This window comes from Streptopelia decaocto, assembly GCF_964273445.1.
Source record: "Streptopelia decaocto genome assembly, chromosome: 9".
Lineage (NCBI taxonomy): Eukaryota > Metazoa > Chordata > Aves > Columbiformes > Columbidae > Streptopelia > Streptopelia decaocto.
The window spans coordinates 7568037-7582150 of NC_138664.1; the positions used below are offsets into that span (position 1 = coordinate 7568037).

General features: G+C 37.8%; 1 protein-coding gene across 2 annotated transcripts in view; it reads left to right on the forward strand.

Annotated features, from left to right (window-relative positions):
* MCTP2 (multiple C2 and transmembrane domain containing 2) overlaps positions 1 to 14114 on the forward strand; it is a 120018-nt gene that overhangs the window by 83674 nt on the left and 22230 nt on the right. For both annotated transcript variants that reach the window (XM_082061024.1, XM_082061023.1), the window contains one exon: positions 12727 to 12849. In XM_082061024.1, coding sequence (XP_081917150.1) covers positions 12727 to 12849 — 123 coding nt within the window. The remainder of the gene's footprint in view (positions 1 to 12726; positions 12850 to 14114) is intronic.

Consider the following 14114-nt stretch of genomic DNA (forward strand, 5'->3'; position numbering starts at 1 on the left):
TTATTTTAGCCTTAATATTACCCATGTATAATCAGCGTGTTTACTGAAAGATGAGTGTCATATGTGAGCAAAAGTCTCCACTAAAACAGCTTTTATTTACTCTGTTAGCTCAGGTTCTGAACTTTCTACTTGCTTTTTGGGAGAATTCGCTGTCTTATGTACTTTCCTTCAGCTTTCATCTTTTAATGGAACAGAGGAGCTGCACAGCTCTGTATCAAAGCCAATTGTCAACTTTCATTAGATGGATTCTATTGTTTGTTCAGATTAGAAATAACTGCATTACACTTTGACTTTGAAGGCTTGTTTGTTTTTAAATATACTAGGTATATGTGACCTTTTTGCCATTTGCGATGCACTTGGCTTGACAAATTTGAGATACACATTTAAGCAGTGGCAAAAACTATTGTAATGCGGGTACTTCACAAAAGGCACTTTTTGTAGGTCTCGAAAAGTAAAACAAAACCCTGCAGCTAATACAAAGCATTAATAGATTATTGTAAGGTATTGTTAATTAGCACTGTCCGTCAAAAAAATTGCATGGGGGAAGGAAATCACTGCTGAGTGAGGCTGCAGCACCCGATTTTAGCAGTGGGTGGGAATGCATTTAGCTGTTTTTAAAACCCTGTTATGCATTGTCCATATGAGAAAGGTTCAGACGTGGCCTTCTGTCAGAACACGATGACACAAGGAAGTCTAATTCCATTAATAAAATACACTAAGCAATTTTTCTTAAAATGTTTAGAATACTAAATGGGAAACACATAATTGATACAGTGATATTAGCTGCCTTTTTTTTTTTTTTTTTTGTATTTAACATGTCCATCAGGAATTAGATGATGACTTGTTCTAGCAGTTAAGAAAACTTCCCCAGATACTTCCATGTCCACATTTGGGAAAATTATGTGCAATGATATATTTCAATTTCCTTAATAAACTAGACCTGTTTTCCTAATTCCCTTTCCGTCAAGTCCCTCCACAGGGGTTAAGAAATGAAGTATTTTGAAATTATCATCAGATAACTGTTCCTATGAATAAAGAACTAGTCTATGCTTTTTAAAAAAACAGATTTATGTTGCAAAGCTGGGAAATAAACAGAAAGGAAATATGAGGTTAATAAAAATGAAGGCATTTTGCAGGGCTACTCTGGATTGTTTAATTTTTTTTATATATTTTTTTTCTGGTAAGTAGTCCTTGTGTAACAGCATGCATTGTGATGGCTTTCTTGCTTTTTATTTTAAAAGTTGTATGAATGCTGGCAGAGACCATGGTCCTTCAGTGCCCAGTGAATACTGTCTTACCCACTGATACCTGTGGTAACACATATGGAGTGACTATGAGATCAAATGCTCTGGTTAAAAAGCCTTAGGGAAGCATTATGTGTCTGAGGTCTGATCTATTGTCTGGGAGGTCGGAGAGTGTTAATGCACTCTGCAAAGATTAGACTCCCTCTCTAATTGCTCCAACACTTCCTTAAAGGATTTAAACAGTCAGCAAAGGTGATGCTCCTTGTCAATTTTTGTCTTCTGACAGCGGTTGAAGTTTATCTGTCTTTCCGCAGAGACCACTAGATCACGTAAACCAGGCAACGTCAAAAGCGTGGACCCTGAATTAGGACCGAGAGCAACAAATGCTGTTATTTACAGCTTCATTATTTCAGCTTTTAAATACTTTAAGGGTTGGGGACAGGATTGCTCTTACATGCCAGGCTGTTTACATTTGGTGACGGGAACTCTCAAAGTCCCACAAAAAGTTTAACTCTGCTAGTTTGACGAAAAGTCACCCTTCTAATTCTGAAGTGGATCATGTTATTGTGGTACCAGGTCAATGCATGTACCAGCCGATGCTGTTGTGTTAACGCCACTTATTTATTATTTCTCTTCGTTCGTAGAACCTAAATTGTGTATTTAAAAAAAAAGAAAAAAAAATCTGATAAAGCTTGTGCAAGAAAGTTTTTCAGCTGCTTAACCAGCGTGTCCACACTGACAAGTACCTGACCCCCACCACTGGTTTTACAAAGCAAAATAGGAATTTGTCCAATGGATCAGAACCACTTAAAAGAATTGGGTTATTATTTTGCAGTCTAACTGTTTGAAAATCAGCACCAAGTAGTCTTGCTGCTGATTTAGAGGACTAATCTATTTTAGTGGCTTATGTTTGCAAAAGATGCTTTTTTTGCTTGGAAAAGCCCTTTAAAAGCAAGGGATGAACAAAGGTGAATGTTGCTGAGAAAGGAGAAGGACATCTCAGCCCCCAGAGAATTGGGAAGAGTTAATATTTCTGCAACAAAGCCACGGTCTCTGTTCACAGTAGGGTAACGTTATCATAAAAGTAGTGGAATTTGAACCATCTTTTTAAACATGTCCGTTCGTGTTTCACAGACAGATGTGTGTCCTGTTTCACTGCAGCTCACGCAACATGACAGGTCCTGCCAAACAGAGAGCCGTCCTGTAGCTATTTTTTTTCTGGTGGATCCAAAGCTTTTTAATTTGAGATAGTGTCTGTGTTTTTGCTAGTCTTGCAGCATCTAAATATGTTGGTGTATATAATCCATTTCATACATATAAATGTATAAATATGACCTATATAAATATACATATATAAATGCCTCTTTTCTAGACTCTGAGCAGATGACTAATACAGCTGTTCAAAGGAGAAAAGGATTTTTCTTTTTTTTTTTTAAAAAAGCCCTCTTGGCTCTGAATCGGAAATTGAGGAGCAGAATTCATCAAGTGTATTCTGATCATTCTCACATGGGTAGTTCCTCCTTCCCTTCCTGCATAGCGTGTTCCTTTGCACTGTTGCTATATTACATGAAATGTTTCATCTGTATATAAAAATTAAAAATTCAAACAAAAATCTGGCCCACATGAAGAACAGGCCCTTTGGGCATATGGTTCATTATGCATATTCGTTTAATTACTAAAACACTTGGGATGTCTCTACTGCCCTTGCTTTCAACTTGCAAAGTTGGATCTGTTCTGCAGCACAGAATATATTGAACAGGCATGTGTCATAAAGGACTTCAGTTTTCTCCTACTTAAAACTCTATATAATGTTCTTGGTTGGATTGTTAGAATTTACTGATTATTAGTTCAATCCACTGCATCAAAACAGCAGTTCGGGAACTCTTTTCCCTTAACACCTTCTCTAACCCCAAAAAGGCAAGTTTTACAGTGGTTAGTTCAGAGTTGTGTTTAGGATCGAAGTAACATGAGACTAAGGATTTAGATTACAGGCACATTCCCACAAAGCACCTAAAGTCGCATGTTGAAGCCGTATAACTTTTATTAGCTAAGAAGGGATTGCTGTGATAGTGTGACTTTAATTGATTTTCAGGGCAAACAGGTGGTGATGGTTTAGGCATCCCCTAGTCTCCTGCCACTCCTAATTTGGAACTGCACATATAATAGCTTTATTAAAATAAACAATCTTCTGGCTTTAGTTTTACCTGAACAGCTGCCTGAAATTGCAGGAGTCTTGCAAGGTTTTTTTGTTTAGATCGCTCTATATTTTGGAAAGCAAGATGCTACAGGGCTGCTAGTGGAAAATCTCTATTACATAGTCATGCTGTCAATACTTAGGATTATTTTGTGTTGCTGCTGTTGTTGCTAGCTTACAATAGTAACATATTTAGGGTATAATTACAGTGAGTCTCCCAGTCATCTTCATGCGGTTGTTCTGTAATGAAGCAATTTTGTCACACAGCAGATTATGAACCTGCCGAAATTGTTTAAATGTGTTGTAATCACTGGTCTGGGTGTCCAGGGTATGTGTCAGGTGTGGGGGGGGCTGGGGTTTAGTGGTGATATTTGCTCTCCTCTCGACTTTGGGAAATGGGTCTTGGGTAGATGAACAGACCTTCTGGGCTCTGGCTTGGGGCTGTGGTGGGGAACAGCATAAGGAGGGAGAATAATCTGAAATTCTCTGCCTGAAAGCATGTCATCTAACTGCTTTATATGTGTCATAGGTGATTTTAAATTTCTGGTTTTGTCATCTGTGTTTACTGTGGATTTTTTTTTGTTTGTTTTTTTGTTTTGTTTGTTTGTTTGTTTTGTTTTTAATTTCTAATTTTTTTAATTTTTTTTTTTTTTTTGTTCCTTCTGCTATGTTTCAGTCTGGAAACATTTCTGTTTCTGGAGTCTTCTGAAAAGAGGGTACCAGACAGTTTTACAGCATTAGTGTGTACAAGCATCTATTTCTCGTTTATGTGGGTTTACTGAAACCTGTTTGTTTGGGTTTTATTTCCCTTATTTTTTCCATGTCGTATTTGGAGATTGCCAGGGAAGTAAGCTCATGTGCGACCCTCCTGCCGCTGAACACTGAATTAAGCCTGATTAAACATTATACTTGCTTTATTAGAGAGTCCCTTTTCCTTTACTCATTCAGCTCTAATACAGCTATGATTGTGAAGGAGGAAGACATTAATGTATTTTAAATGGGTCGTTTGTGCCTCCCATTTGCTGCCAACTGGAACTCAATGTTGAGAGCCCAAAGTTAAAGAAAATTTCCACCAAATACTCTTTCCACTCGCTGTACAATTACGTCACCACCTGACCCTCACTGCTAATGTTTCTCACGATGTTAACAAATATGTCTCCAAAGTAAGTGGACATTTATCAGCTCGGCTAATGATAAATTTTTTCATGACCCTTTTAAGGTGTTCACCTTATCCAGAATAAATAAAATTAACCTACATTTTTGCCTCCTTTTAAATAGCACAGATATTTTTTTCTGACATTTTTGGAAGAATTATTTACAATAAGATCAGGCTTTTAACTTGCATAATGCCTGTCTTCCCTGCAAATAGATTGCTGTATGAGAGTAATTCCAAAACTATGACCCTGCTGATAAACAAACCAAAACATTAGAGATAAAAATGACCATTTAATTTAGCTACAATATAAAACAACATATTTTATTTTTTAGACATGCCAGCCCCACTTTGAGGACCATCCCCAACTGCCTTTCCCTGTGATAGTTACCCCTTTAGAAATAACATCTGGATTTATTCCCTTAACCCACTCCCACCACATTAACCCAAAAGGTAGAAAACTGTTGTGATATTTTTTCCCTGTTTTTGTGTTTGGTGGTTGTTGTTTTCAGTTTTAAGCTTTATTGCTTGAGGGTTTTAACTGTATTTTACTTGGCACAGGAGATGTAAAATACGTTAGATAAAAGCATGAAGGAAATATTAGAGCACTCAGCATGCCAGTAAACAGCTATTTTTTCAGTGTCTGCAGCCTTAAAGTCTTTAAATTATTGTACCGACATAAATATAGAGCCCAAAACTTGTGTTGTAGTTGGTTTTGTTTTGATTAACCTCTTTTGGGGTTAGGGATAAAGAGAAAGTAGCAGCCTCAAGACTGTAAAGAGGTGCCCATTTAGACTCCTGGTGTGTTGTTAGACTTCGGGGTCTAAATGTATTTGTCTTAAAGGACAAAGATGACAACCCCAGAACACACCCCCTTTTGTGTTGAAAATTATCATCCACACAATTTGACAGATAATCTTCAAATGCCTGGAATGCAATATATAGATGTTAACTTGTACATAAACTTAACAGGTGACAAATTCAGTGAAATAAACTTGAGCCAAGCGGCTCTTCCCTGACCCATCCTTAAAGGAAGTTCTCTAAGGATCTTGTTTTTAATTCCCTAGGCTGGCTAATCTCATTAATGTAACCAAAATAATCAAAATAAAGGAAAATACTCACTTTTTAATTAGTTTGATTTTATTTTGTTCTTGTTTATCTCTTTCTGATTCCATGCATTGTTATGAATAAAAAATAAAGCCATCAAACATGTTAATGACAAAAATAATTCAGGATCAGAGTGTGGACATTTTGTGTTTGCAGTCTGAAGTGTAGCATCCCGGCATTCCCTGATGGAGTTACCAACGGCAGTGTCCCAAGAGCGTGGTGGAGAACAGATTGTAATATTGTCAACTCTTCTGTGACTTTTGCGGGATAACATACTTTTTTCTTAAAGCGCCATTTCTTGGAGTGCTGGGATTGCACATGAATCACAGCTTTCATTTAAAACACAAATGAGTTTTCTACTTCCTAGCAGCAGCAAAGAAAATTAGATCCCCCTGAAGAGTCTAAACCAGACAGTGATAAAAAAGGCCCTAACACAAATTGACTTAAACAGTATGAGATTTTTTTTTTTGTATGTTCTTTGGGGATTGTTTTATTGGTTGTTTTATGTCTTGTTTTTTTGGAAATGGGGGACAATGGGTTTTTTCTTTTCTTTTTGAATGTTGAAACTGGTGTTAAAATTGTGACCCTGAGAGTATAATTCCCATCCTCCTGCCTCCTTTCTTCGAAGACTTTATTCTGTCACTTCCTTTCCTTGTTGTATCCTCCTTGTTCCATCCATAACGTAAATTGTTAAGTACAAGTTGGGTGTCTCAGGTTTTCCTCCCCGCTTAACCTCCTGGGCCACTATTTCGGCAAACTGCGGCTGGGACAAGCCAGGGGTGGGACCTTTGGGGATGGCAGCACAACGTGGCTTCACAGTTGTGTCATTTAGCCCGTGCAGACAAATGAGGTGGGAAAACATGACTGTGTTGTTCCTGTCACCCAAAGCATCTTCTGAAAAAAAAAAAAAAAAAAAAAATCAGTTATATTTACATGATAGCAAATTGTACAAACATATCCTTTATTCCTACTTCTCAGCTCTGTGCAGTCATGCATATAATACAGACAGAGTTATTTTAGGGCACAATGTGACGTTTTGATTTGTTTTTGGGGTGCTTAAGTGAATTTTTGATTCGTGTGCCTTTGGTTTTAGATTCCAATTGTGTTTGCCCTTGCAACAGAGAGCTTGAGCTAAGCTTTTTGCCTGTGATACACCGTCAAAAAATTAGTAACTTGTACACTGATGTGTGGAGCAATGCAGAGATAATTTGTAATGTGGAATAAATATTTGAAGACCTCTATTCCTTCAGATCATTTTTGATGTTAGTCATTGCTGTTCAATACAGCGCATGTTTCATACCCATGTTGAGGTGCTCTGTGTTCTTTTGCTGCAGACACAAAAAGCAAATTGAATCTAAAGAAAATAGGTTTCCTCTGACAGTGCCGGTTTATTTAAGTATAATTTATCTTCCTGCCACGTTCTTCATTATTGCATCACAATGAGAGAGCAACTCTGCTCGCGCCTGACCTCTCCTTGAGCTCCAGCTTGGTGGCTATGAGGTGGCAGAGGAGCACTCTCACCCAGCCATGCTGAGAGCATCATACAGATGAGGGAAGGAGAGTTTTATTAATATTTAGAGTGATTTTGGAATGCATCTTTGGAAGAGGATCTGTTCTTAAAATAGAAAAAAAAAAAAATCTTTAGGACAAGGACTTCATTGGGAAATAAATTCTATACATGCTACGTGACTGCCTCAACCTTAATTTGCTGTGCCCTGAGGTGGGGCTATAGTAGATACTCCCATAATTGTTATAGGCTTCTTTTTTTTAGTATTCTCAGTAGTCCAATGCACAAGCCTCATTGCTGCGCTCACATCAGGCAAAGCCCACACCATGTACCCTGATTTCAGCATGTGCTCAGTGTTGACATGTTCCTACATCCCTGTTACCCGTATCTGGAAGGTTACCTCTGTATATACAGATATATATACACGTGTGTGAATTTCCTGCTCTATATGAGTGTGTTCATTCTCTCCCTTACTCTTTTACTCTCCTTTTCTAAGGGCAGGCATAAGTATCTGTCAGAAGTAATTTGTTGTCGACAGGCTTATTGCCTCCAAGGGATTCGAATGCCCTTTTGGGGAGCCAGTATCTTATGTTATTGGCTAATATCCTGTATTTTGTTTGGGGCAGAGGGGCTGAAAGCTTAAAAAAAAAAACATACTAGAGAGTATGTCCCAGAATATTTAGGTGCAGAAATTTTTCCCCTTTTATAGAGTCCATTTGTGTGTACATGGCAACTTTTGGCTACATAACCCAGAGATAAGCTAAAAATACATAGTTCCTTTCTCCTCCGAATAAAGGGGAGTGTGTCTTTGTGTATCGAATCAAAATCAGTGTTTTGGTTTAGTTCAAGACATAGCTTGGACATTGACAGCAGTATCAGCTCAAGATTTTTTCCTGACTTCATGAATTGCATAGACCATGTTTATAAAATGCAAGGAAACTTTTGACAAACCGTTAGTAGTTTAGAATTTAGTTAAATTGTATGTGGTTTTGAAACTTGGAGTTTCAAATAATATTTTTCACAGCTTTGCTGATGAGGCATTTCATTAGCATTGGAGCCTACACTGGCTGAGAAAATAACCTTTTCCCATAGGTTTCTTGCATGCATTTAATCTCCTTTCGCTTTTATTTTTTCCATCTGATGGAATGTATCCCTCTCCTTCTCCCATCACTGTTGTTTTCCAAGAATTATTCTGTCACACAACACAGCATCTTTTACTTTTCCACAAAGTCTTACCAGGTTAAAAAGAGCCTGGACTTTAGAGTTAAATTATAATTACTGTGTAGAAAAATTACACAGAAAATCCTATCTAATGCCAGGTTTCTAAACCTCTCTAAACTCTTCTATCCCATGACTGTGGGTTTGCTGGTGACAAATGTTTTATGGGCATACTTTAGTAGACACTCGTCCAAAATCTGTTCTTAATAGTCAGATCCTAAATTGGAACCAGAGGGACAGAAAAAACAGATTTGAAACGTGTTTCTAAGGGTTTGTTTTTACTTTCGGTTGAGACTGCCTTCTCTCATCTTTTGTACTGCTGTCAAAAGGGCCACTCGCATGGTTGTTCAAACTCCATGCTTCTTGACAGGAACAGTTGGACCCCTCTTCAATGATTTTTAGATGAAATGGCTTCCAAACCTCTAGAGCTTTAACTTGTAGCTATTAGGCCCTTTGAAATAGCAACACATTAATCAGCTGAAATCAAGTGGTCCTTTCTCCAAGGCTGTGATATTGCTGTTCTCTTCTAGGTAGAACTCTAGTCTAAATATTAGCTTCAAGAGCTCTTTTTCTTTTTTTTTCTTTCCCCCTCTAGATATGTCTATCTCATTTCTGTTTCTATTTTGATCATTGTTTTATAATGCTGTGAATTAAATTGCACAGTATTATAATAGACTTTTATATGCTCAAATTGCATTAAAAGGAGTAACATAGAAAACCAGCTTCCACTTGTTTGACTTTTTTTAGACTTTGTTTGTTCGTTTGGTTTTGGTTTTATTTTTTTTTTAGAAATTGGCTACTGTGTTTTGACTTCTCTCATTCACAGTATAAAGCCCAGCAGAAAAGGTGTCAATGACATCATGGATTATGTCTGACAGAACTTGGTCTAATGATGATGTGAAATATTGTGGGGAAAAAAAAAAAAAAAAGATTTGTTAAAACCAGATCATTTGAAACTGAGACTTGAATTCTGGCCCTGACTTCTGTGATATTCAGCAAGTGATCTGAACCTGTTAATGACTTCCTTTGCCGGCCTGTGGATTAGGCAGATTAGGGATTATAAGAAATCAAGATGATGCTGTTGCCTGTATTGGCCATTGTGTACATGAGCAGCAGAACTATTCTTGAGTTTTGGCCAAAGATATTGCTAAGAAAATAACTTAGGGAGGATAATGGAGGAGCTTCTCCTAGGCATAAGGTATCAGTAGGGAGAAAATAAAAGCATGCATGGTTGAGAACCTTGTAATCTGAGGAGCGGGTGTTCACATCACAGGGCTGATGATGCTGTAGTCAGTGTCAGGGAGCTGCATGAGATTAGCACATGGGCCTGATTGGGAGCTGCTTTGAAAGCTGGTGCTGCAGAACTACTCAAAAGGCTGTTAGAATGCAAACATATTTCTATTCACTTTATAAACACCCTCTGAACTTTTATTATGTACTGTATGTTTGTAGCAATCATTTCCCATACCTCTGAGGCGAAATAATTTCTGAATAGCTAGATCAATTTGTCTTGTGCCTCTTCTGTGTCACAGTAATGAAAGTTCCCTCTACTGCAGTGGTACCAGTAAAGCGACTCTTCCTAAGGAGATGTGGGAGCTCTATCAGAGCATCGCTGCCTGATAGAGCAGCGACTGATTAACCAGTCAGCATTAGAAAGGATGCAACAGTATGCCTCAGCTATCAATTTGAGACTAAACTGAGATTTTGTAATTAGGTTTTAAGTTTTATTTAGGGTCTGAAACTTAATAATACACAAAATGTACTGTTGGATCTAAAATCACCAAGGTCCTGATTTTGTATCTTGCCTAAATGACCCGTGATTGCAAGGTTGTATTATACTTGTAACTGAGCAGAGTGATGTTTGTATAGGATGGTGACAGATGCACTAAAATTGGTTCAAGTCCTGCAATTGAATGAATGAAGAGAGGTTCTTCAAGAGCTTCATTGACTCCTGTAGGACTTTGCCTGGCTGACTGCTGGTGGAGTCTTTTCGCTGCATTAAGACTGAGTTTTCTAATACCCCAGGGAGATGATGTAAATACAGCCTCCTCCAACAGGCTGAAACAAATGGTTTGAATTAATACCTGGCAATATGAATTTCCATGAAGGAGTTTACATAAGGATCAGATGTATATTTATATGTGTGTGTCTATTTTTATCTGTCAATACCTGAGGCAGTTATCTGGATAGATATGTACAATAACAAGTCCTTGTTCTTTAGAGTGACATCTGAGGTAGGGCAGGAGTTAATATCACCTTCACTTTGTCTTACAATACAAGTAGTGATTAATCCAAGGGAGTTGGAACAGCTTCAGAGGAACTTCTTCATGTTAGAACTTTTCATTTATGGAAGACTTTTTAGCTTGGAATATCACGTTTTTCGAAGTCTTTATTAACTAAAGCCATGCAAGACTCCTGTAAGACGATCAAGTACCATACCTTCTTGGCCAGAATTCTTATGTTTCTGTTGCCTTGCTTACACACAAAATGTGGCTGTTGGAATCATTGTCACTTCTAATTTTTTAGTATGTTGAAAAGCAGGATCAAAAAGAAAAAAAAAAATCAAAACCAAATCCTCTTCTATGTTCCTGTGCTGCAAATCAATAGTATGGGGATATATTGTCTGGATGTCAGCCCATTTTATAAATGAATATATCGCAAAGATTGTTTTACTGGCCTACAAATGCCAAGAACTGGATGACAGTCTAATTCCTTGCATAGCAACAGCTAACATAAAATCAGGTTCACTAGAAAATGCAACTGCTGTTTGGGCAGGCTTACATGTACAGTCATTGTTTCTTGTTTTATGTTTTGTAGATATTAAATGGCCATTTGTCTGATGTCAGACAAGTCTTTTCGTATAAAAGTTACAACAGCTGCTGTTTTGTAGCCATGTAAATTCTCATCCGGCTGAATGCATTGGGAAGTTTGGTACAGAATGGTTAGACTTTCAGGTTCATAACACAAAATACATTGCCATAAATATCCCATTCTGCAAGTACCAGCGTTGCCTTTATATGTAGCATCTGACGGGCCCAGGATGAAGGGAGGTAGACATTTAGCTTTCTGATCACCCATAGAGTTTTCCTTTTGTTGCAGTTTGAGATACATTAGCTGGATCTGACTAATTTTCGCCTACCTGTATTACTCTAAAAAAAGTGTGTGGTTTTTGTTTTTTGTTTTTTGTTTTTTTCTTTCTGATCACTCCAGGTTCCTTTGGGGGAAAAAAAAATCAAATCTGTTTGTGACTTGTCTTTAAAGGAGATCGTTTAAAATAGCTTCACATTACTACCAGCATTAGGCAGTTCTTCTGGAAACACTCTGTATGAGTAGAAAAGGAAATGGGATCACAACATATAGTTTATGACAGTTCTGGATTTAGTTTATTAACTTTGTGTTGCCAGCCACTCCAAGTTTGGAGTCTGTTCAGGTATCATTGGTACTTGTAAGGTAGGATTGCAGTTTGGCTTGGTATCACTTTTTTGAAAAATCATAAGTGCTTTTTTAAATCCTCATCATGTTAGTTACATGTTTGGCTGATCCAATTTGTAGAACAGAACGTCAAAATTTGGCTTTTGGTTTTGCTATTAGCGGATTTTGTTAGATGCCACTCCAAACACAAATTTATACCATTTCTGGGCAGAGAGACTCCAAGCAACCAGTGGAATTAAAATACGCTATGCTGAAAAATAGAGACTAGGTTTAGTGAATCCCTTTCCAAAATAAGGCATTGCATGCAACCAAGAACCTTGTCTTCTGGAAGGTGATGGTCGTTTCTTCATGCTGCTATGCCAAGAACATAGGTGGATAAATGATCAAAACTAATTATATTTGCTGATCATCCCCCCTGGAGTGACAGGGGAGCTGGATGGCTCCTGTTGCATGAGAGGAAGAAACTCTCCTCTAGCCTGTGAAAGACCCCCGGGCAATTAGGGTTTGGTGAAGTGGAGCAGGTTTACCTCTGTAAGTGGGTCTCATGCACTAGGGACAAAGGGCTTTCAGGCTTGATGGGGTCTCAGGAAGGAGTAAATAAAGCCTTCAGACTAACCTTATGTTCATGGCCTCGTACTTCACCAGAAACAAGGGAGGTGAAGCTAACAAATGGCAGCCTAATGGATTCAAACAGAATAGAAAGAGAGTGCACTTTGCAAACAGATTTTCTTTGCCAAAATAAGAATACAAATGAGGTTAACAGAGATTGAAGAATGAGTGTACATAGGGATAACGACTGAAAGTCCCTCTCATATGTCTTCCTCTTTTAAACTCTTGTGTGTGTTCCCTTATGCTGCTGTATTTCTCCCAGGTATTTGTGGTCACCGTCTGGAGCGTGGAACTGTACATGGTGCCCCTGGCTCTGCTGCTGCTCTTTGCCTACAACTTCTCCCTTATCACAACCGGGAGGGTCAACAACACCCAAGATGCCCAGGCAAGTAAAGTGGCAGGAGCATTTCTGGCAGCCACAGCTTGAATTTGCCCTTGAGCAAAATGTCTTGCATTCGAATGGTATTAAGCTAGTTGTGTAGCTAAATGGCATTTTTATTTGGAAGTTACTGAAAGGAAACCTCAATCCTCGCAATTTTCCGGATTCAATTCAAGCAATAAACCATTCAGAGCAGTAGGAGAAGATGATGAGAGTGTGTAGGAGGGGGATTTCACTTGCTAAATAACTACAAATGTTTTTAACTAAGTTGAATTAAGACTGACTTACAAAGCAATCAGTCCCCAAAACATGTGCCCCTACTGCTCTTACACCCTGCATCATGCTGATGATTCATGAGTCACAGAAGAGGAAAGTCAGTAGAAGCTGGAAGAGAAGTCAGTTGTTTTTAAACATTGTCCTGTGATCTGAGACTTTAAGAAGCTCTTATGCCTCTTCCCCACCTCCCACTTTTAAATGAAAAATGCTTTTTTCCACCCCAGAAATTTAGCCTCCTGATTTTTAACATGATTCAGGACAAAAAAAAAATTTAAATACAAAAATAATTGCAATATGTTTGGCAAACTGCTACTGTTGGGGTATGAAATGCTGTTTGATGTTGACCATTGTCTTTACTTGCATAACAATGGTAATTACAGTTAGAAATGAGAGTAAATTCATGGATGTCCGTAATATTCTGTTTTTAAATGTGTAACAAGTGCGGTAATGAAATGCAGCCTAAATTGTAGCTCTTTTATAACTTTTGATTAAAAGATGATTGACATTTGCACCCATGAAGAATACCTTTACCCAAATGAATCACATGGATTTTAGACAAAGAAATAATATCCTAGAAATTAAATGGTCAATAGCTGGTTTATTAGTTTTATTGAGAAAATTTCTTCCTAGTTCAGTTTTCATCCATTCCCAAGTGTTAGAAAATAGGGAAAGTTTCATTATCCAGACCAGAACATAGACTTGATTTGCAAACAAATGATCAAAGAAATGCCTTTCTCCAATTTCAGCCAAGTCCAGGTAAATGTAGAAAAATATTTTGTGTCTTCAGTGACTACTTCATTTCATCAAGAAAATGACAACTTCTCATGTGGGAGGATCCCAGGCAAACAGTTGGTTTTGGTTTTGATACAAACGACAATATAATATACTAATAACTTACGTAGGAAAAAATAAACAGAGAATACCTTCCAGCACCCATCACTTAACCTATGGTGAGTTTGTTGCAAAGTGAGGAGCGTCTCACATAAATTGCCAAA